Below are 25,429 nucleotides of genomic sequence, written 5' to 3'. Positions count from 1 at the left end.
AGTACCAGTACAATGCTAGCATGCCTCCTCCATCCACCATGGACAAGCGTCACCCAGGCTTCAGAGAGGAACTTGGCTACATTCCTCCACCCAACCGCAAGTTGCCTCCTGTTCCCAACTCACAGTACAACACCTGTGACCGCATCAAGCGAGGTAGGCTATTCAGAGTTACTTTGTTTTTTTCTCCTTTTTTCAGAGGAATAGAAAGTTTGATAACCTTTAAAGGTGTGCTAAGAGTATATTATGAATACATCTAGCTCTATGAATAGTTTTGTTATTGTATTCTTACTCTAGCTCCTGATGTCTCAAGTGCTGTATAAGCATCTGGGTGTGATTTTCATTATCAGAACACTGCGACAAGTTCTTGCATTTTGTAATGCATATTTTGAAAACATGATGTAAGTAGTATCATTTAAATATTTTCCTCTCTTTTCTTTACTTGTTTACTGGTTTTATTTGGATCTCTCTCTCTCTCTCTCTCTCTCTCTCTCTCTCTCTCTCTCTCTCTCTCTCTCTCTCTCTCTCTCTCTCTCTCTCTCTCTCTCTCTCTCTCTCTCTCTCTCTCTCTCTCTCTCTCTCTCAGAGCTCATTGATACTTTTTTTTTCTTTTCCTTCTTATCATGTATGGTAAATACTTTAAATATTTTTACAGTAGATTAATTTTTTTTTTACAAAAATTATATTAGTGTCACTCATTATAAGTGTTCTGATTTTCCCTTAAGACATACTACTTGTAGATGATTAGCCACATAACAGGATATGATGAGACCTCCAGTAGGTGAAGTGTAAGTTCAAGTTTTTATAAGGCAAGTAGTCACAGTACAAACCACTCGTAATGTCACTGTGAACCTTTTGAGAGTGCATGATGACATCACTATGCTTCTTACATTATCCTCAATTAAACTTTTATGAAAATACTTTGCTGCATCATCAGTCAGGCCAAAGTAATTTCATGTTGAGGTTCATTAAGAGGAACACTGGGTATGCTGTGAAGTGTGAAGCTGTGTTTGAATGTTAAGAGGAATCCTTTCTGTCAGGAGAATATGTCACATCCTCCTTGTATTGTACTTTTAGACTTACTTATTTCTTCTGTTATTTTTGCTGACCATATTTGGTGCCAATATGGTATTATGCCAGTATGTGTTCATTGCTTGTATTAGATAAATTACAGTATAATTTTTTTCCACTGAGGTATGATTTTGTTGAGGCCATCTTTTCCTATATGTATTTTACAGTTTTGAGTTCTGGTCCTAGCTAAGCCCAGCCATATGTTGAATATACTGTAACCTCATTTTCTTTTCTTTTTCCTATATAGCTTCTTTTCATTATCATGCTTTAAGCCAATGGTACTTGATATACTTTTTATGAATGTTGCATCATAATATTTACTGTTTTGCAGTGCATGTTGTGTGAACCATGCTTTGATTATGTAAATTTGCGTACAATCCAAAACAGTTTATTTTCAAATTTCAAACTAATAAAATTTTATCATATTGAACTGATTAGGACACCAGTCTTAAACTTGAAATATATTAATGGTGTCTGTGAAATATGTACTGTATGTCATACCATATGAGGAACAATGCTGATCACTTCCTCTTAACAATTGTAATTCTTTTTTATTGCATTTCATTGAGGCAAAACTTCAAAGGATAAAGTATTTTGAACTGTAGAGTAAGTTATGATTTAATTCAGTAGATCCTAATTGTTTTTAAGGTTTATGAAAGGCAATTTACTCTGAAGTATCCACAATCAACTGCTTGGATTCCAGGTGCTTTTGCTTTTAGTAGCCAATTGATTGCCTTCTGAACATCCATCCATATGTTAGTCTTGATTTTGTCATTTCTTAGTAGCTAGCAGTTGGTCATGCTACATTTGTATACATGATATAAGTAAGATAACTGCATACTATATGTGTATTTCATATTCAAAATAGTCTTAATGTCTATATAGTGATCCCTCACATTTGAAGTACGACCTGTATCATCAAGCTTGAAAGTTGCAATTACTCTTTCAATATCAGTCCACATCCACATAGAACACTGCCGACCATGATTACTATAACACTGTTTTCAGCCACAAGGGTCTGTGTTAGCCCCCATTATGTTTCAGATTTATGTAAACGACATTCACGTTGGGATAAACAGTTATATAAATTTATTTGCTGATGATGCAAAGCTGCTAAGAGTTATCAAGACCCGAGAAGACTCTGCTGTTGCAGGAAGATATAAACAAGATCTATGAGTGGAGCAGGAAGTGGAAATTGGAGTTAGACTATGAAGAAAGACTGAGGGAGCTGGGGCTGACCACATTAGAAGAGAGAAGAACAAGGGGTGACATGATAACTATGTATAAATTGGTGAACAAGATTGACATATTGGACAGAGAATTGATAAAGGTGACCACAAGTAATCATCTCCGAGGACACGGTAAAAAACTAATAAAAGACATCTGTTTAAATGACGTGAGAAAGTACAGTTTCCCGCATCATAGTATTGATAAGTGGAATACACTGACCAGTGATGTCGTTGACGCGGTGTGTGTCAATCAGATGAAAGAGAGATATGACAGGAGTAGACAAGGAGACAGGACACAGAGAGCTTAGCTCGGGCCCTGTAATACACAAATAGGTAAATACAAACAGGTAAATACACACACACACACTATAAAAAGACCCAGATTGGAATATGCAGGAGCAGTGTGGTCCCCTCATAAAAAGAAACACATAAGGAAATTGGAGAGGCTACAAAAAATAGCTACAAGAATGGTTCCAGAATTTGAAGGGATGACATATGAGGAGAGACTAAATGCTATGGATCTACCAACCCTGGAACAAAGAAGGGAGAGAGGAGACCTGATACAAGTTTATAAATTGATCAATGGAATGGACTAAGTGGATAATGAGAAACTGATCCTGAGAGAAGAATATGACATCCAAAGCACAAGATCGCATAGTAAAAAGCTGAGAAAAGGAAGATGTCTGAGAGATATTGAAAAATATAGTTTCCCGCAGAGATGTATTGTGATGTGGAACAGTTTAAATGAAGAAGTAGTGTCTGCAACGAGTGTGCATACTTTTAAAGTAGGATTGGATAAGTGTAGATATGGAGACAGGGCCACACGAGCATAAAGCCCAGGCCCTGTAAAACTACAACTAGGTAAATACACACACATACACACACACACACACACACGTGGTGTACGTACCACCTAAGACAAATGCATGGTCAGTACAGGAATATGAAGAAATGATAAGTGATACAGGAACATGTCTGGAAGAAATGTTGGGTGGCTGTGAACGAACTATAATGATGGGAGATTTTAATTGTAAAGAGGTGTGTTGGGAGGACTGGTCAATGGAAGGATCAGAGACAACATGGGGAAATACACTATTGACACTGGCAATGGAAAATGTGTTAACTCAGTGGGTCAAAGAAGATACTAGGTTTGGAGGAGAGGGAGCATCGTCAAGACTGGACTTGGTCTTTAGTACAGAGCCAATGGTCATTGAGGAGATGAGGGTGGAGTGCCCTTTAGCAAAGAGTGATCATGCAGTTTTGGAGTTCAAGGTGATAGACGAAGAGAAATCTAGAAGAAATGAAGAATATAAAGTGGGAAGATGGAATTATGCCAAGACAGATTTTGGAAACCTAAAGAAATTCTTTCAAGAGACAAATTGGATGAAATTCAAGAGTGCTAAGGGAGCAAATGAAAAGTGGAAGGAATTTATAAAAATATACAAAGAAGGTGAGAAAAATTTGTACCAATAAGACAACATAGAGAAGTTGGAAAGCAGGACTGGTTTAACGATAGATGTGAAAAGGCTAGAACAAGAAAAGAGGATGCATGGAAGAGGTGGAGAAGGAAAAGACGGATTAAGCAGTGGGAAAGTTACAAAAGAGCAAGAAATGAATATGTGTTGATTAGAAGAGAAGAAAGAAAGAAACAAGAAAAGGATATAATTGATAAATGTAAAGACCAACCAAGGCTTTTTTACAGACATGTGAACAACAACATCAAAATAGAGAAAGTATTGAAAGTTTAGAAGTAAATGGAGTATGCAGTGAAGATCCCAGGAAATGGCAGAGGCTATGAATGGATGCTTTGGAAGGTATTCACAAAGGAGACTGCTTTTGACAAACCACTGGTAATGGAACAGAAAGGGATTATGAAGGAGTTTCAAGTAACGGTGGAGGAGATCAAGAACATGATGGGGAGTTTAGAAGTGAGAAAAGCTGTGGGACCTGATGGGGTATCAGGATGGATTTTAAGAGAATGCAGGAGCAATTGGCAGAAAAAGTTTGTGAAGTAATTGATGCCTCATTAAGGGAAGGTGTAGTGCCCCAAGACTGGAAAAGAGCTAACATTGTCCCAATCTATAAATCAGGTAACAAGAGAGACCCATTGAACTATAGACCAGTGTCACTTACAAGTGTGGTAGCTAAGATGTGTGAGAGGGTGGTGAAGAATAGATGGACAGACTTCTTGGAGAAAAATGACATACTTTGTGAGTGTCAATTTGGTTTTAGGAAAGGGCGTTCATGCACGACAAACCTGATATGTTACTATTCGAGGGTGATAGATGTAATACAGGAAAGAGATGGTTGGGCTGATGGAATATATCTGGATTTAAAAAAGGCCTTTGATAAGGTACCACACCAGAGACTGATCTGGAAACTTGAAATGGTAGGAGGAGTGCATGGCAGTTTACTAAAATGGATGGAAGACTTTTGGTAGGAAGAGAAATGAGAACAATAATTAAGGACAGACCATCAGAATGGGGATTGGTGGAGAGTGGAGTTCCACAGGGATCAGTGTTGGCACCAGTAATGTTTGCAGTCTACATAAATGACATGGTGGATGGGGTGTCCAGTTATGTGAGCCTATTTGCAGACGATGCAAAATTGTTACGAAAAGTGAGATGTGACAAAGATTGCGAACTACTCCAGGAAGACTTGGACAGAATATGGAAATGGAGCTGTACATGGCAAATGGAGTTCAACACGACAAAATGCAAGAAAATAGAGTTTGGCAAGAGTGAAAGAAGAATCAGGAGTATGTACAAGATAGGAAATGAAGACATAAAACCAGTCATGAAGAAAAGACCTTGGGGTGACAATTACCAATGACCTATCGCCAGAGAGACATATAAACAAAATAATTGGAGAAGTATTGAACTTATTGAGGAACATAAGAGTGGCGTTCGTATATCTAGATGAAGAAATGATGAAGAAAATAATTACTGCAATGATAAGACCGAGGCTTGAATATGCAACAATACAGTGGGCTCGAACTTAAAGAAACACATAAGGAAACTAGAGAAAGTACAGAGGGCTGCAACAAAATGGTGCCTGACTTAAGAGATTTGACTTATGAAGACAGACTGAAAAGAATGCAACTTCCAACCCTGGAAAACAGAAGAGAAAGGGAGACCTGATAGCAATATACAGAGTGATGATTGGCATGGAAAAATGGATAGGGAAGATCTGTGTATGTGGAATGGAAGAATGTCGAGAGGGCATGGGAAAAACTAAAATGGCCACTTATAGGAGAGATGTGAAAAATATAGCTTCCCTCATAGAAGGGTGGAAGCATGGAATAGTTTAGACGTGGAAGTGGTCAACGCAAGGAATATTCATGATTTTAAGAAAAAGCTGGACATTAATAGATATGGAGACGGGACAACACGAGCATAGCTCTTTTCCCGTATGTTACAATTAGGTAAATACAATTAGGTAAATACACACACACACACACACACACACACACACACACACACACACACACACATTAATGTGGTGCAGGAGGAGGGAAAAGACCTAGTACAAGAAATAGAGGACTTCCATAGAATTGGAAAGTTCACAAGAGAAGGTATGAGGCCAATAAGAATCAAACTTAAGTCACAAAAGGATGTAGATGAATTGGTGGAGAAGTCATGGAGGCTAGCCCAGCAGGAAACAACAAGGAAGATTTGGTTGAGAAGAGATCTCGGTGAAAAGGAAAGAGAAATGTTAAATGAGTTGAGAAAGGAGGCTTTGAAAAAAAATGAAGAGAGGACAGAAGAGGAGAAGAAAGAGTTTTCTGGAGAATCTTGGATATGAGACTGAGGAAGTGGTTCATAACCCAGAAAAGTACAGCAAGAAAGGACTAAAGAAACTTACGTATGAGCGGAATGTAATGTATTCCAACATAAATGGAGTGATATCGGGATTTTAGAACTCAACGATTACTTGAGGACAAGAACCCAGATATTGTGGGTCTTACTGAAACAAAACTGAGAGAGGAGAAGACCTGATGATGGTTGGAGAAGGAAATATAATGTTTGGAAAAGAAATAGAGTAGGTAAGATGGGAGGAGGAATGATGTTGCTGGTTAAAAAAGATATAAAGGTGGATCAAGTGAAAGAAGGTATGGGAAAGGCAGAAGTGCTAAAGATCAGAGCAGAAACTAATGAAGGAAAAAGAGGCACTACATAGTGGTGTACGTACCACCTAAGACAAATGCATGGTCAGTACAGGAATATGAAGAAATGATAAGTGATACAGGAACATGTCTGGAAGAAATGTTGGGTGGCTGTGAACGAACTATAATGATGGGAGATTTTAATTGTAAAGAGGTGTGTTGGGAGGACTGGTCAATGGAAGGATCAGAGACAACATGGGAAATACACTATTGACACTGGCAATGGAAAATGTGTTAACTCAGTGGGTCAAAGAAGATACTAGGTTTGGAGGAGAGGAGCATCGTCAAGACTGGACTTGGTCTTTAGTACAGAGCCAATGGTCATTGAGGAGATGAGGGTGGAGTGCCCTTTAGCAAGAGTGATCATGCAGTTTTGGAGTTCAAGGTGATAGATGAAGAGAAATCTAGAAGAAATGAAGAATATAAAGTGGGAAGATGGAATTATGCCAAGACAGATTTTGGAAACCTAAAGAAATTCTTTCAAGAGACAAATTGGATGAAATTCAAGAGTGCTAAGGAGCAAATGAAAAGTGGAAGGAATTTATAAAAATATACAAAGAAGGTGAGAAAAATTTGTACCAATAAGACAACATAGAAGTTGGAAAGCAGGACTGGTTTAACGATAGATGTGAAAAGGCTAGAACAAGAAAAGAGGATGCATGGAAGAGGTGGAGAAGGAAAAGACGGATTAAGCAGTGGGAAAGTTACAAAAGAGCAAGAAATGAATATGTGTTGATTAGAAGAGAAGAAAGAAAGAAACAAGAAAAGGATATAATTGATAAATGTAAAGACCAACCAAGGCTTTTTACAGACATGTGAACAACAACATCAAAAATAGAAAGTATTGAAAGTTTAGAAGTAAATGGAGTATGCAGTGAAGATCCCAGGAAATGGCAGAGGCTATGAATGGATGCTTTCAGAAGGTATTCACAAAGGAGACTGCTTTTGACAAACCACTGGTAATGGAACAGAAAGGGATTATGAAGGAGTTTCAAGTAACTGTGGAGGAGATCAAGAATATGATGGGGAGTTTAGAAGTGAGAAAAGCTGTGGGACCTGATGGGGTATCAGGATGGATTTTAAGAGAATGCAGGAGCAACTGGCAGAAAAAGTTTGTGAAGTAATTGATGCCTCATTAAGGGAAGGTGTAGTGCCCCAAGACTGGAAAAGAGCTAACATTGTCCCAATCTATAAATCAGGTAACAAGAGACCCATTGAACTATAGACCAGTGTCACTTACAAGTGTGGTAGCTAAGATGTGTGAGAGGGTGGTGAAGAATAGATGGACAGACTTCTTGGAGAAAAATGACATACTTTGTGAGTGTCAATTTGGTTTTAGAAAAGGGCGTTCATGCACGACAAACCTGATATGTTACTATTCGAGGGTGATAGATGTAATACAGGAAAGAGATGGTTGGGCTGATGGAATATATCTGGATTTAAAAAGGCCTTTGATAAGGTACCACACGGAGACTGATCTGGAAACTTGAAATGGTAGGAGGAGTGCATGGCAGTTTACTAAAATGGATGGAAGACTTTTGGTAGGAAGAGAAATGAGAACAATAATTAAGGACAGACCATCAGAATGGGGCTTGGTGGAGAGTGGAGTTCCACAGGGATCAGTGTTGGCACCAGTAATGTTCGCGGTCTACATAAATGACATGGTGGATGGGGTGTCCAGTTATGTGAGCCTATTTGCAGGCGATGCAAAATTGTTAAGAAAAGTGAGATGTGACAAAGATTGCGAACTACTCCAGGAAGACTTGGACAGAATATGGAAATGGAGCTGTACATGGCAAATGGAGTTCAACACGACAAAATGCAAGAAAATAGAGTTTGGCAAGAGTGAAAGAAGAATCAGGAGTATGTACAAGATAGGAAATGAAGACATAAAACCAGTCATGAAGAAAAAGACCTTGGACAACACGAGCATAGCTCTTTTCCACACACACACACACACACACACACACACACACACACACACACGGGACATCGTCGATGGCGGAGGTGGTCGCTGAGCTCAGAGCAATCATCTATAATTCTACAGTTACCTAAGAGTAACCAAGGTGGGAAAGGAGCTGGTAATGTTTGTCCCGTCTCCATATAGTCATGTTAACTGTTGATTAGCAAAATAATGTCCAGTGAAGGTAAATATAAACTGTAGCCTGCGTTTGAGCCATCAGCTGGTTTGTTTACGTCTGCGCAACATGGCGGCCGTGAACTCGAAAGAGGAATCAGACTTCACAGGGTTTCAAGGAATAATGGAGAAGAGCGCTTATGTGAAGAAAATTCTGGAGTTAGAAGGTAAAATTGAAAAACTGTTTGAAAAGTATGAGGGCCTGGAAACGAGTTATGACAATGTAAAAAGAGACTGTGCCGATATGAAGAAGGAAAATGCAGCACTGAAAGAGGAAGTTAAGCTAATTAAAGTGAATTGCGAAAAATGTGGAGAATCTCTAGGAAAAGTGATGGAGAAGCAGGCTGAATGGAAAAAAAGTCAGGAAGTGGAAAGAAAGGAGGTAAATTACAAAGTTGCAAGTCTGGAAAAGGAAATCAAAGAGTCAGGGAGAAAACTTTGGGCCTTGCTGAAATTATAGATCAACAGATCATAGAAGAGAAGATAGCTGAGAAAGTGGTGAAGGTTATTAAGTCAAATGAGACATTGGTGAGGAAACTGTAGACAAAAGAGATGTGTGGTGATATTTGGTGTGGAGGAGGATAAGACACCGAGTAAAATGGAGAGAGAAAAACATAAAAAGGTGATAAATAATATCATTAATGTGGTGCAAGAGGAGGAAAAGACCTAGTACAAGAAATAGAGGACTTCCATAGAATTGGAAAGTTCACAAGAGAAGGTATGAGGCCAATAAGAATCAAACTTAAGTCACAAAAGGATGTAGATGAATTGGTGGAGAAGTCATGGAGGCTAGCCCAGCAGGAAACAACAAGGAAGATTTGGTTGAGAAGAGATCTCGGTGAAAAGGAAGAGAAATGTTAAATGAGTTGAGAAAGGAGGCTTTGAAAAAAATGAAGAGAGGACAGAAGAGAGAAGAAAGAGTTTTCTGGAGAATCTTGGATATGAGACTGAGGAAGTGGTTCATAACCCAGAAAAGTACAGCAAGAAAGGACTAAAGAAACTTACATATGAGCGAAATGTAATGTATTCCAACATAAATGGAGTGATATCGGGATTTTAGAACTCAACGATTACTTGAGGACAAGAACCCAGATATTGTGGGTCTTACTGAAACAAAACTGAGAGAGGAGAAGACCTGATGAAGGTTGGAGAAGGAAATATAACGTTTGGAAAAGAAATAGAGTAGGTAAGATGGGAGGAGGAGTGATGTTGCTGGTTAAAAAGATATAAAGGTGGATCAAGTGAAAAAGGTATGGGAAAGGCAGAAGTGCTAAAGATCAGAGCAGAAACTAATGAAGGAAAAAGAGGCACTACATAGTGGTGTACGTACCACCTAAGACAAATGCATGGTCAGTACAGGAATATGAAGAAATGATAAGTGATACAGGAACATGTCTGGAAGAAATGTTGGGTGGCTGTGAACGAACTATAATGATGGGAGATTTTAATTGTAAAGAGGTGTGTTGGGAGGACTGGTCAATGGAAGGATCAGAGACAACATGGGAAATACACTATTGACACTGGCAATGGAAAATGTGTTAACTCAGTGGGTCAAAGAAGATACTAGGTTTGGAGGAGAGGAGCATCGTCAAGACTGGACTTGGTCTTTAGTACAGAGCCAATGGTCATTGAGGAGATGAGGGTGGAGTGCCCTTTAGCAAAGAGTGATCATGCAGTTTTGGAGTTCAAGGTGATAGACGAAGAGAAATCTAGAAGAAATGAAGAATATAAAGTGGGAAGATGGAATTATGCCAAGACAGATTTTGGAAACCTAAAGAAATTCTTTCAAGAGACAAATTGGATGAAATTCAAGAGTGCTAAGGAGCAAATGAAAAGTGGAAGGAATTTATAAAAATATACAAAGAAGGTGAGAAAAATTTGTACCAATAAGACAACATAGAAGTTGGAAAGCAGGACTGGTTTAACGATAGATGTGAAAAGGCTAGAACAAGAAAAGAGGATGCATGGAAGAGGTGGAGAAGGAAAAGACGGATTAAGCAGTGGGAAAGTTACAAAAGAGCAAGAAATGAATATGTGTTGATTAGAAGAGAAGAAAGAAAGAAACAAGAAAAGGATATAATTGATAAATGTAAAGACCAACCAAGGCTTTTTTACAGACATGTGAACAACAACATCAAAAATAGAGAAAGTATTGAAAGTTTAGAAGTAAATGGAGTATACAGTGAAGATCCCAGGAAATGGCAGAGGCTATGAATGGATGCTTTCGGAAGGTATTCACAAAGGAGACTGCTTTTGACAAACCACTGGTAATGGAACAGAAAGGGATTATGAAGGAGTTTCAAGTAACGGTGGAGGAGATCAAGAACATGATGGGGAGTTTAGAAGTGAGAAAAGCTGTGGGACCTGATGGGGTATCAGGATGGATTTTAAGAGAATGCAGGAGCAATTGGCAGAAAAAGTTTGTGAAGTAATTGATGCCTCATTAAGGGAAGGCGTAGTGCCCCAAGACTGGAAAAGAGCTAACATTGTCCCAATCTATAAATCAGGTAACAAGAGACCCATTGAACTATAGACCAGTGTCACTTACAAGTGTGGTAGCTAAGATGTGTGAGAGGGTGGTGAAGACTAGATGGACAGACTTCTTGGAGAAAAATGACATACTTTGTGAGTGTCAATTTGGTTTTAGGAAAAGGCGTTCATGCACGACAAACCTGATATGTTACTATTCGAGGGTGATAGATGTAATACAGGAAAGAGATGGTTGGGCTGATGGAATATATCTGGATTTAAAAAGGCCTTTGATAAGGTACCACACCAGAGACTGATCTGGAAACTTGAAATGGTAGGAGGAGTGCATGGCAGTTTACTAAAATGGATGGAAGACTTTTGGTAGGAAGAGAAATGAGAACAATAATTAAGGACAGACCATCAGAATGGGGATTGGTGGAGAGTGGAGTTCCACAGGGATCAGTGTTGGCACCAGTAATGTTCGCAGTCTACATAAATGACATGGTGGATGGGGTGTCCAGTTATGTGAGCCTATTTGCAGACGATGCAAAATTGTTACGAAAAGTGAGATGTGACAAAGATTGCGAACTACTCCAGGAAGACTTGGACAGAATATGGAAATGGAGCTGTACATGGCAAATGGAGTTCAACACGACAAAATGCAAGAAAATAGAGTTTGGCAAGAGTGAAAGAAGAATCAGGAGTATGTACAAGATAGGAAATGAAGACATAAAACCAGTCATGAAGAAAAAGACCTTGGGGTGACAATTACCAATGACCTATCGCCAGAGAGACATATAAACAAAATAATTGGAGAAGTATTGAACTTATTGAGGAACATAAGAGTGGCGTTCGTATATCTAGATGAAGAAATGATGAAGAAAATAATTACTGCAATGATAAGACCGAGGCTTGAATATGCAACAATACAGTGGGCTCGAACTTAAAGAAACACATAAGGAAACTAGAGAAAGTACAGAGGGCTGCAACGAAAATGGTGCCTGACTTAAGAGATTTGACTTATGAAGACAGACTGAAAAGAATGCAACTTCCAACCCTGGAAAACAGAAGAAAGGGAGACCTGATAGCAATATACAGAGTGATGATTGGCATGGAAAAATGGATAGGGAAGATCTGTGTATGTGGAATGGAAGAATGTCGAGAGGGCATGGGAAAAAACTAAAATGGCCACTTATAGGAGAGATGTGAAAAATATAGCTTCCCTCATAGAAGGGTGGAAGCATGGAATAGTTTAGACGTGGAAGTGGTCAACGCAAGGAATATTCATGATTTTAAGAAAAAGCTGGACATTAATAGATATGGAGACGGGACAACACGAGCATAGCTCTTTTCCGTATGTTACAATTAGGTAAATACAATTAGGTAAATACACACACACACACACAGGGGTTGTGGGCTCCGTAATGGGAAAGACTGGCTGGGTGACCAGCAGGCGACCGAGAGGTGAAAAAAAAAAATACACACACACACACACACACACACACACACACACACACACACACACACACACACACACACACACACACACGGCCCGGTAGCTCAGTGGTTAGAGCGCTGGCTTCACAAGCCAGAGGACCGGGGTTCGATTCCCCGGCCGGGTGGAGATATTTGGGTGTGTCTCCTTTCACGTGTAGCCCCTGTTCACCTAGCAGTGAGTAGGTACGGGATGTAAATCGAGGAGTTGTGACCTTGTTGTCCCGGTGTGTGGTGTGTGCCTGGTCTCAGACCTATCCGAAGATCGGAAATAATGAGTTCTGAGCTCGTTCCGTAGGGTAACGTCTGGCTGTCTCGTCAGAGACTGCAGCAGATCAAACAGTGAATTACACACACACACACACACAAACGAGACACTGTGCTGACAAGACATCTCTGAGCAACCTGCAAGGAAAAGTTTCAACAAGGAGTTGGAGCCTGACCTAGATGTATGTACAGGGGGGGAGGGGGCCATAAGGTTCTCCTGTCTCGGAGCCTGACCTAGACATATGTACAGGGGGGAGGGGGCCATAAGGTTCTCCTGTCTCCATAATAAATAAGTTGTGGATTGTTTAGATAAAAAAATATGGAGGGAATGAACTGAGTAATGCTGCCAGACATATGACAGAATCAAAACATATGCCATCTTGTGAAAACCAACAGTACATTGAAACACCTGTTGGACTAAGAAAACTGACTGAGGATATTATGGGCAAGGATTTTCTGGATTTAGGGACAAAAGAGGTAATATGAGGAGGTTCATCAATGTGGAAAGGGAGTTAAGGTACATGAATGAAGTGATATTGACTTTAATGGACAAGCGGGACAGACTGACAACAGAAAACACAGAGTTGAAACTGAGTTAGTAGAATGTGAGAAGGTCAGTGCAATCAGTCAGGGATTAAAGGAGGAGATACAGAAGATAAAGAAACAAAATGATTTATTAAAAGCTACATGTCACAACTACAAAGACTCCTTAAGGACCCTACAGAAAAAAGTACAAGCAACCCCCACTTAACGAAGGGGTTACGTTCCTAAAAAAACCTTTGTTAAGTGAAACTTCGTTGAGCGAACCGATTATAACAAGTTTAACCCCTGACTCGAACTTCCATTGAGAGTAAACAAAGCGAGAGTGCATCATAGTACAGTGAAAGGTTTAATGAAAGTAAGAATTATGAAATTAAACATTTAGGCAGTTTAATTTAAGTCATTATAATGTACACTAATGTATATATGTACGTAACTCTATAATGTTGATGATCTTAAATTTATGAAGGGAGGGAGAGTGGAGCGGGAAAGACACTAACCGGCAACCTGTGAAATGTAAACAAAGGGCGTATCATTGTATCACATAGAAAACTTATGTACCACATTTCTACAAGGCTTTCCATTTTATCCATTGTAGAGTCACGAGTTCAGGTGGTTCTTTTAGCTTGCAAGGAAGATAGTCTCACCAGCCTTCTTAATAGAGTCTGCTGACTTGAAAATAGTAGAGACAGTAGATGGAGTCAAGATGGTGGCGAGCAATGCTATTACTGTAGTTTTCTCACCTCTTGTGTCTGTGAATGATATCCAGCTTTACTTTGAGAGTAAGAGACTTCCTGGTCTTCTTAGCAATGCTAGGCGACATTGCAGGGCGTTTTGGTGGTAAGTTGAGCGAGAGAAGACGAGCTGCTGCTGACGCTGTTATTGTTTTGAACAGGAGGAGTGAGTGGTGCGCATGTTGTCCACCAGAGGCGCTGGTGTACTCAAAAGCCTGTCGGCTTGCGTGATACAGCGGTGCTTTCAAACTTGGAAAAAATTACCTGGATAAAACTTCGTTAAAGCGAGTTTGGTGTTCGTTAAACGAGCAGATGGTAGTAAAATGAAACATTCGTTGTAGCGAAATTTCGTTGTGTGAACCTTCGTTAAGTGGGGTTGCCTGTACAAGAAGGGATTGAAGACAGAGTAGAAATTGGAGTGGGCAAAAACATGCTGAAGGAAGTGCGAAATGCATGGAAGCAAGAACAGGAAGAGGAAAAGGTTAAATTTTCAGAGGTAGTAAAGGGACAAATTCAGGAAAACACGAAAAACGTAATACAAGTAATAAAGGAGAAGGAAGATCTACTGTGAGATACAGTGGATAAAAGGAAATGTTTCATGATTTTTGGAATGAAGGAAAACAATTCAAACAAGTTCTCGAGAGAGTGTGAGGAGAGAGAATTGGCCAAAACTAATATCAAAGTTCAAGACAGCACGCAAGAATTAGACGAGGAGGTTGAGGAATTGACTAAGTTAGGAAGATTCAGTGAATGGGATAGGAGACCAATGAAAGTGAGAATGAGATCCCAAGTGGAGGAAATTTTGGCTAGGAAAGGGAAGCTTGCCGATGATACTGAACACAAAGATACAGTAATACCTCGAGATATGATCACCCCAACATGCGATTTTTTTTATATATGACAAAAAATTTCATATAATTTACGCTTTGAAATATGACGATATTTTTAAGATACAAATAGCCATCAGTAGGTGGCGCAGCGATCGCTCGGCTACCCGCGTCCACCCAAGCATTCAGCCCGCGTTGTGTATCATTGTTCATCCTTTGTGCATGTATGTGTCTGTGCTCCTCGGCAGTGTGTATAAATTTTTCTTTGTTTTGTTAACTCAAGACCCCCGTGATCATGGGTCCCAAAAGTAAAAGTTTGGCGAGAAACACAAAATAGCCTGTACAGTGGTACCTCAACATACAATTTTAATTTGTTCCGTGACGATCGATGTACAGTAATACTCCGCTTAACGAATGTTCGTCTAATGAATTTCCGGTTTAACGTACTATATAAAGTTTGACCAAAAAGTCCGCATAACGTACAACCACATCCGTTTTAGCGATTTTTCTGGGTTTGAATTTGCCAGGTGAGGGACCGAACGCGGCAGCTTCGCTGTGATTGGCTGGCTCCCCGCCTCTGTCTCTAGCACTCCTGGAGCTGGATCCAAGATCCTTTGACGTCAGAGCAACCTTCTGCCGCGAAATGGCTTCCATGAACGCTTGGAGGGACAGTGACAAGGTTGCTATCAGGTTGCTCCGAGGTTGCTGGGAACACCAACAGCCAACAGGCTTTTGAATACACCAGCGTCTCGTGGACAGAACGCGCACCACTCACTTCCCCTACCCTTCCCCGCTCGTATTAGTTCAAAACAATAACAGCGTCCAGCAGCAGCTCGTCTTCCCTCGCTCAACATGCCACCAAATCGTCTTGCAACCAGCCCTGCAATGTTGTGCTAAAAAGACCAGGAAGTCTCTTACTCTCTATGTGAAGCTAGGTATTATTCACATACATGAGAGAGGCAAGAAAACTAATAGCATTGCTCGCCACCATGGCTTGACTCCATCTAGTGTCTACTATTTTCAAGTCAGCAGACTCTATTAAGAAGGCTGGTGAGACTGTATCTTCCTTGCAAACTAAAAGAACCACCTGAATTCTTGACTGCAGTAGATAAAATGGAAAGCCTTGGGGAAATGTAGATAAGTTTTGTATGCAGTACAATGATGCACCCATTGTTTACATTCCACAGGTTGACAGCTAGAGTCTTTCCCGCTCCACTCTCCCTCCCTTCATAAATTTAAGATCATCAACATTATAAAATAACGTACATACATACATTAGTGTATATTATAATGACTTAGTCTTAAATTAAACTGCTTAAATGTTTAACTTCATAATTTTTACTTTCATTAAACCTTTTACTGTACTATGATGCACTCTCGCTTTGTTTACTCTCAATGGAAGTTTAAGTCAGGGGTCAAACTTGTTATAATTGGTTCGCTTAATGAAAATTCACGCAACGAACAGTTTTTTAGGAACATAACCCGTTCGTTAAGCAGGGGTTGCCTGTAATGGCTAATGCTGGACAATGGAGCGAGGAGGTGTTACAGTTGGCTATGATAAATACAATGGATCAATGGATGGAAGAGTCAACATGGTACCGGGGGGAAGAAGAACCATTGTTGCTTGACCTAGTATTCACAAAGAAGCCGGAGCCCTCACCTAGCATACAATACCTTAGTACAGTGGGAAGAAGTGATCATGTGACATTAGAGTTGGAAATGCAGGAAGAGGATGGGATAAGATACAGGGAAAACTATGAAAAAAAGAGATCAAATTATGCAAGAGCAGATTTTGAAAAGTTAAGAAAATTTTTTTCCCATATTGAATAGAGGAACATTATGAACGGAAGGACAATACAAAGGTAATATGAAATATTCCTACAGAAACATAATGAAGGGGTGAAAAAATACGTACCTATCTATACAGTAAAGAAAACAATACACACTTGGTACAAAGGCAGATGTATAGAAGCTAAAAAGGCAAAAGATAAAACTTGAAAGAAATAAAAAAAGCAGAGAAATGAAAATAACAGACAGCTGTATAGGGATGCAAGAAATAAATAAAGTAAGGAAAGAGGAAGAAAGAAACTTTGAGAAAGATGTGGTGCGAGAAGGGAAGCTTTTCTATAAGTTTATAAATGGTAAGGTGAAGAATAAGGAAACATTAGAAAAATAATCAAAGTAGGGAAGACATACCAAACAGCAGAGGAAATGAGTGAAATAATGAATGAGAGCTTCAAAAATGTGTTCACTGAAGAAGAGGATTTTGCAGAACCAGATATGACATTACATTGCCAAGGATTGCAGGAAATCATAGTGCACAAAAAAGATATTGGAAGATTATTAGATAATTTGGGCGTCAGAAAACCAATGGGGCTGCATGGTGTATCAGGCTGGGTGCTAAAAAGAATGTAAAGAGCAGCTGTTAGATCCAATTTGGGAAATGATTACAAGTTCATTAAAAAAAGGGAGAGTACCACTAGAATGGAAGAGAGCCAACATAATCCCAATATTGAAAGGAGGAAAGTCAACTGAGCCATTGAATTACAGACCAGTGACTTACAAGTGTTGTGGAGAAGTTATGTGAAATAGTTATAAAAAAAAAAATGGGTTAAATATCTGGAAAATAGAAGAAGTTATATCAAACATACAGTTTGGGTTCAGAAGACAGTAATGTTGTGTCGAACTTATTAAGTTTCTACTCAAGAGTAATAGAAGGACTGGAAAGTTCCTCATGGCAGACTTCTTTGGAAATTAGAGAGCATAGGAGGACTGCAAGAAATTTTGTTAGATTGGATAAGGAATTATTTGAAGGTCAGAGATGAGAACTGTGATCAGAGATACATACTCTTCTTGGGATAAAGTAACAAGTGGAGTGGGACAAGGGTCAGTGTTAGCCCCCATTATGTTCCAGGTGTATGTAAATGACATTCAAAACAGGGTAAACAGTTATGTTATTTGATTGCTGGTGACGCAAATCAAAATCTGAGGGAACTGTTTGCTGCTGCAGGAAGATTTAAACAAAATCAATGAGTAGAGTAAGGATTGGAAATTAGAGTTCAATGCCAATAAATGTCACATAATGGGACTAGGTAAGAGTAAGAGAAGACCAGTATGGAACTATCTGATGGGAGAGGAACAAATGACGAAGACTAAAGAGGAAAAAGATCTGGGAGTGATTATACAGGAAAATCTGAACCCCAAAAAACTCATAAGTAAGATATTTGGATCAGCATATAAAATGTTGACTAATATTAGAGTGACATTTCATTCAAGATGATGAAAAAAATTATTATGAGTATGATATGTCCTAAGATGGAATATGCTGCAGTGGTGTGGTCACCGAGCTCTAAAAAAGATATAAGATTAGAACAGATCCAGAAGATAGCTACAAAGATGGTGCCGAAACTAAAGGCCCTAACATATGAAGAGAGGCTGAAGGAAATGGAACTGCTAACTTACAAGAAGAGAACAAGGAAACCTAATAACAATGTATAACATAGTAAATGGCATTGAAAAAATAGACATGGTAGAGCTGGTGCTGGTGATAGAAGAAGCCAGAAGGACAAGAGGACATGTAAAGAAGATTAGGATGAGGCAGTGTGTGAAGGATATTGGAAAATATAGTTTTCCACAAGAAAGGTGGAAAAGTAGAATGCATTGAGTGATGAAGTTGTTACAGGAAATCATTTGAATAACTTTAAAGAAAATTTGGATAAATGGAGATGTGACTCTATGAGCTTTGCTCAAACCTTGTACAATATAACTAGGTAAATACAGACACACGCACATGGAACATCATAGTAACATATGTACAACCGAAGACTAATACATGGAGGCTTGATCTACACAAAGAAATGCAAAATTAAATGCTCTATTGCTTGGACAGAAGAGCTCTATTTGCGGGAGATCTAAACTGCAAATATTTGAATTGGGAAGAAATCGATGTAAACAGTCATGCTGAACGATGGGGGAAAGAAGTAATATAACTGGCAATGGTAAACACATTTGGACCAATTGGTGAAGGTCTATACAAGGTATAGAAGGGAAGAACTATCAGTGATGGATTTGGTATTCATAAAATAAACCAGAGCCTTGTTGATATCATAGCCCAATGAGAAAAAAGTGATCATATGTTTCTAGAAATTGAATTAGGGATCAGGAAACTCTGAAATGTAATTAGGGACACAAAAAAGATTGAATCACACCAAGACAAATTTTGAAGGATTAAGAAATTACTTTGGTAGTATTGATTGGAAGGAAAATATGCAAGGCAAGACAGTCCAAGAGAAGTATGAAATATTCCTAGACAAGTATAATGAAGGCATAAAGAGATATGTTCCCATATACAAAGTAAAAGGAAACAAACACACATGGTATAATGCTATATGTGCAAAAGCTAAGCAGTGTTAAGATGCAGCTTGGAAAAAATTAAGGAAGCAGCGAAATGAAAAAAAAATGGAAGCAGTACAAAGAAGCACAAAACAAATACACTAGAATAAGAAGGGAGGAGGCGAGAAATTTGAAAGGAAAATAGGGAAGTGATGGGAAGAGGAACCCAAGCTTTTTTATAAGTATGTAGATGGAAAGATGACAAACAAGGAGACCATCACTAAGTTAATTAAAGGAAATAGGATATATGAAACAAAGGAAAAAATTAGTGAACCTATGAATGAGAGCTTTAAATCAGTATTTAATGAAGAGGAAGAGTTCATAGAACCAAACAACCAAGTGATGCAGGAAGGATTAGGAAATGTCATGGTGCATAAACAGAAAATTAGCAAATTATTAGAAAAGTTGATGTGAGAAAGGCAATGGAGCCAGATGAAGTGTCAGGATGGACACAGAGAATGTAGAGAATAACTGGTGGAACCAATTTGAGATGTGATCAACAGCTCTCTGAGGGAAGGGAAGGGAATAGAAAAAGAGCAAATATAATCCTGATATACAAAAAAGGAAAAAAGACAAGAGTCCCAAAATTAGAGACCTGTGTTATCGGAAAGATCTTTGAAATTATAATTATTGGAAATTGGTTAGAATATCTGGAGGAAAATAAAAAGAAAGATCATGCATAACAAATTTACTAAGCTTTTATACAAGAGCAATAGATGATGTACAAGAGAGAGATAGATGGGTTGACACAGTGTATTTAGTTATCAAAAAGGCTTTCGACGGAGTACTACATAGAAGACTCCTGTGGAAAATGGAACACATTGTAGGTACAGGGAAGATGATGGACTACTTAAGTCTAACAGAAAGGGAAATAAAGACAGTGATAAGAGACATCCCATCAAGTTGGAGCACAATTACTACTGGTGTACCACAAGGTTCAGTGCTGACACCAATTATGTTCCAAGTATATATTAATGATATACAAGAGGGTTTGAGTCACTACATAAATTTGTTTGTAGATGATGCATAAGTTTTGAGAGTAATAAGGAACATTGATGACTATGGAAGTGCAGAAAGATATTGACAAGATCTAGGAATGGAGCCAAAAGGGAAAATTAAAATTTAATACCAGGAAATGCCAAGTGATAGAAATGGGTAAAAGTAATTGAAGATCTACGTGGGAATTCAAAATAGGAGAAGAGGTTATAATGAAACAGAGAGAAGAGAAAGACCTTGGAGTAATTATACAAGACACCCTGACACATAAATGGGTTATTTGCTTCAACATATAAGACACTAACAAGTACCAGGGTGGCATTCAATTACATGGATAAGAGCATGATGAAAAAGAATCATAGCCACTATGATAAGACCTAGACTAGAATATGCAGCAGTGGTGTGGTCACCATGCATGAAAAAGGATATCAGGAAACTAGAAAGAATCCAAAGGACTGCTACAAAGATGCTGCCAGAAATAAAGGATCTTTCCTATGAAGAATAAAGATAATGGAACTACCAGCTTTAAAGGATAGACAGAAGAGAGGAGATCTAATAACAATTTATAAGTTAGTAAACTGTATGGAAAAGATTGATAGACAAGACCTGGTATCACTGACTGAGGATGGAGATAGACGAACAAAAACAAAAGTGAAAATTAGAATTTAGTGCTAAGAAATGCCATATGATGGAAATAGGTAAAAATAATAGAAGACCTACATGGGAATACAAAATAGGAGAAGAGATTATAATGAAGAGGAAAGAAGAGAAAGAACTGGGGATGGTTATACAAGACACCCTGATCCCAGAAAGACACAAAAGTGGTTTCTTTACTTCAACATAAAAGACACTAACAAATATCAAGATGACATTTAATTACATTAGTAAGAGTATGATGAAAAGATCATAACCACTATGATAAGATCCAGACTTGAATATGCAGCAGTGGTGTGGTCACCACATATGCAAAAGTATATCAGGAAAGTAGAGAGAATCCACAGGACAGCTACAAAGAGGTTGCCAGAGATGAAGGACTTTAATCTATGAAGAAAGATTGAAAGAAATAGGACTGCCAACTTTAAAAGATAGACGGGAGAGAAGAGATCTAATAATGATGTATAAGATAGTAAACTGTATGGAAAAGATAGACAGACAAGACCTGGTATCACTGATAGAAAATGGAGATAGACAGACGAGAGAACACTCCAAGATCATGAAAAGTCAATGTTTGAGGAACATTAAAAAGTTTAGTTTTCCACATAGGTTGATAGACATCTGGAACAGCTTGAGTGAAGAGATTGTAATAGCAGAAAACTTACATACATTTAAGGAAAAATTGGATAAAAGTTGATATAGAGACAGGTCACTATGAGCCCCACCTGAATTCTGTATTATACAACTAGGTAAATACACTCACACAATAGAATATGTGGCAGACATAATTCATTCCAATGTAGAGTTTGTTATAGCAAATATATGTCACTGAAGAACTATAAAGAAAGTAATTGGTTCCAGAGAACCAGAAAATTTTATGAAAAATGCCACAATTAAGAAAAAATTGTGCCACCACATTCAAGATAACACAACAAATATATACAATACACTCCCAAATTTCACACCTAGTCCTAATTTTTTTTCTTCTTTTCTTCTTCTTCTTCTTCTTCTTCTTCTTCTTCTTCTTCTTCTTTTCTTTTATCTTTCATAGTTTACTGAACTTGTACCACTAGTTTCTCAAACAATGAATAGTTTTATAATGGAATTTGCCTGTCTTTTTTCATTGGTTAGATTTAATTACATACTGATGATTTGTTGTCATCATGATAAGGCCAACCAGTTAGACTGCATTATGTGATACTATGTTATTTTTCTCAAAATTTCATGTACTTAATCTCTCAACTAATTCACCATGATTATTTATAATAGTAAGGGAATACTTAATTGATTTTTCAGTAATAGTTGATAAATTAGAAATGTCAGGTACAATTTTTTTTTATTTATTGCATCATTAAGGAAATACATGCATGTATGCAGCTTTAAATCATTGATTTTTCATATCATCTGTCATTCATTATATCTTTACTTTTCTGTGGTGCACTTTCATGCTTTCATATATCTTTCATTCATTTTCCTTTATTTTGCTTTCCCCTGCTTCTGTGGTAATATCTTACTTTTGAGCTGGGACCAGCTCATTTTTTTCTCATGCTTTATTACAGCTCTAACTACAAAATAAGCCTTTGTGAAAATTTCATTGTTATCTTGTATTCACTTAGTATTATGTATTTGAATTATTGTTTCAATGTAAAAAGAATGACTTTCACAAGTGCTTACAGTAGTGTTTAGCTGGAACAATCTCAGAGACCGCTTGATGTAGTCTGTGTTGCGCTTCTTGTGTGTTGAGTGGGCGGCTGTTGGTTGTCTCTCTAGGTGGGGGGTCGGGTCGCAGGGAACATGCCACCTGGGACCCAAGACGACCTATGTACGAGGAACTCTCCCTCCATCCTCCCCCTGGGCGACGTATTCCTCCTGGAGGACCTCTACCACCACATAACTCCCAGGACACCCTAAGATCAGGTGAGGTTGATGGATATCACATGGAATCGAGAACGGAGGAGAAAGAACTAAGATGTTTTGTGCATTGGTTCTGCTGTTGTCTCAGAATTACAGTAAGTAGTTAATCCAGATAACTACATACAGTAAATATATTCCCTACTTATCATTTTAAATTGATTATGACTACTCTTGGAATGAAATTATATTCACATGTACCAAAGCTGGATGTGGTCTTTAATTAAAAGTAAGAAATGCATAAGTGGCCTATACTTGTGATCTCAGTATTGTAACTGAATTATATTGTAGGTACATACTCTATTTTTAACATTTTCCCAGGACGTTTTTGCAATCCTCTTGACCAGCTAAAGTGAATTAAGTTGTGGACAATCATTCAAATGATCCTGAGAAACAGGGAAGAGAAATTTTGATACTAGAAACCAGTAATGTGGAATCAAACTTCATGATGCATCTTTTATTTTATCACGTGAATTTGTTAGCAGCCACTACAGTTGTGTTGCATTTGCAAGTGATTGTACACTTACTATGTGCTTGCTTATTGATGAAAATTTAATGTTACCTTAGAACAGACAGGAAATATGGAAACATGTATCCTAAAACCTTACTTATCATATACAATTTTTGAAATAGTATAATTTCAAAATACTAACTCTATGCTCAGTCATATATATTTTTCATTAGTTATCTAAACAAAGTGTAATCCTTATGGCAAAATTTTGTCAAATCTGTATTGTGATTTTTCAAGGTATCTACATTTGAATTTATCTCTACCAGCAATAGACAAAAACATGTGAATTATCTGGAGCATAGCATAAAGAAGTGACCATACTGCTATGTAAAATGTAGTTCTAAGAATCTCCTGGAGACCAGAACCTTCCGTTCTCCGTCCATGACTTGCCGACACACACACACACACACATTTAGTATGGTAGACTTTGTGGTGCACCCATGCATGTTACTACACTATGGCGTGTTCTGCTTGGCATGATCAGTATGACTCTTCTCATCCTAACATAAGGGTAAGTAAATGTTGGCTGTGTAAGTACACTTACAATGTCATATCAGATGTGAAGTTACCCATAGAGATGTAATGTTAGAAATGGAATATAAATTGTTATCTAGAATACATTAAATGTCATTTAAATGACTATGTATATATTATATGTTAACTAAATCATATATGGTAGTTTGATAGAGTAATTTGTAAAGTGCTGCCAGCCTTGCTGTATATTAATGGTATTAACTGTAAATATATTTAGTATTTTAAAGTGTGTGCATACTAATGCCTTTCTGTTCTTCAGCTGTGCTAGCTTCCTCAGTCTTGCATTGGATGTGGCTTTTATGGTTGGAAAATATATGGATTTATATCTAGGCCATTTTATGTTTTCTGCTAATTCAATGTATTAGCTTTAAAGATTTTAGTATAACTATAAAAGTTTAAAGAAATATATGTTATATAGTTTAATTAAATCAGAGCATTTTAGTATACTTGTATTGCTGTTATATTACTATTCCTTTATTAATTTTTTATAGGCTTATTTAAGAGAAATATTAGAATCCATAGCCCAGTCATAATCAGTTTTTCTATACTTAGGTGCTACATTTTATTGCCATACACTATTCAGTCTTGATGTGTTAGGACACTTTCACATACCCACGCAATCTCATCACACTGCCTCAGATGATGACAGAAATTATCTCATACATTGTGATTCCATCTGTATTTTTTTATTCATTTTTCTCATAAATATATTTCCTTCCTTTGATCATTTATGTATCTCTTAAGTTTAAACAAATTTATTTCCTCTCACAGTAAACTACTTCTTCAGTGTGATTCATGTGTTTTTTTGAGGAAATTTTATCTTTTATTTGATATGGTAAGATTCAACCATTTCACAAGGCACACCCTTAGTTCCCCCCATCCCCTCTCTCTCTCTCTCTCTCTCTCTCTCTCTCTCTCTCTCTCTCTCTCTCTCTCTCTCTCTCTCTCTCTCTCTCTCTCTCTCTCTCTCTCTCTCTCTCTCTCTCTCTCTCTCTCTCTCTCTCTCTCTCTGTATATATATATATATATATATATATATATATATATATATATATATATATATATATATATATATATATATATATGCAATGAAGTGGAACAGGTTGGTGAGTTGGTGGTGTAGCCTACAAGCCTACAAGGCTTCTTCAGAGAGAAGCCTTGTAGTCAAAACGTTAGAGTAATAAAGTACTCCTGCGATTCCTGAGTTTCCCTACCACCAACTCATATATATATATATATATATATATATATATATATATATATATATATATATATATATATATATATATATATATATATATATATATATATATATATATATATATATATATATATATATATATATATATATATATATATATATATATATATATATATATATATATATATATATATATATATATATATATATATATATATATATATAGAGTTTGTGGTGTAAGGAAACTCAGAAGTCACAGTAGTACTTTATTTCTTCAATGTATAGCCTACAAGGCTTTTT

At 37.7% G+C, this 25,429-nt stretch overlaps 1 protein-coding gene across 50 annotated transcripts in view; it reads left to right on the top strand.

The window, feature by feature from the left end:
- LOC123513214 (Down syndrome cell adhesion molecule-like protein Dscam2) overlaps positions 1-25,429 on the top strand; it is a 424,526-nt gene that overhangs the window by 351,039 nt on the left and 48,058 nt on the right. For all 50 annotated transcript variants that reach the window (XM_045270251.1, XM_045270253.1, XM_045270254.1 and 47 more), the window contains 2 exons: positions 1-153; positions 22,743-22,889. The exon at positions 1-153 is cut by the window's left edge and continues 15 nt beyond it. In XM_045270251.1, the coding sequence (XP_045126186.1) occupies positions 1-153; positions 22,743-22,889 (300 nt within the window). The remainder of the gene's footprint in view (positions 154-22,742; positions 22,890-25,429) is intronic.

Source organism: Portunus trituberculatus, chromosome 35 (assembly GCF_017591435.1).
Source record: "Portunus trituberculatus isolate SZX2019 chromosome 35, ASM1759143v1, whole genome shotgun sequence".
NCBI classification, from domain to species: Eukaryota; Metazoa; Arthropoda; class Malacostraca; order Decapoda; family Portunidae; genus Portunus; species Portunus trituberculatus.
The sequence above is the reverse complement of the archived record's forward strand: the minus strand, read 5'-3'. Positions and strand labels throughout refer to the sequence as shown.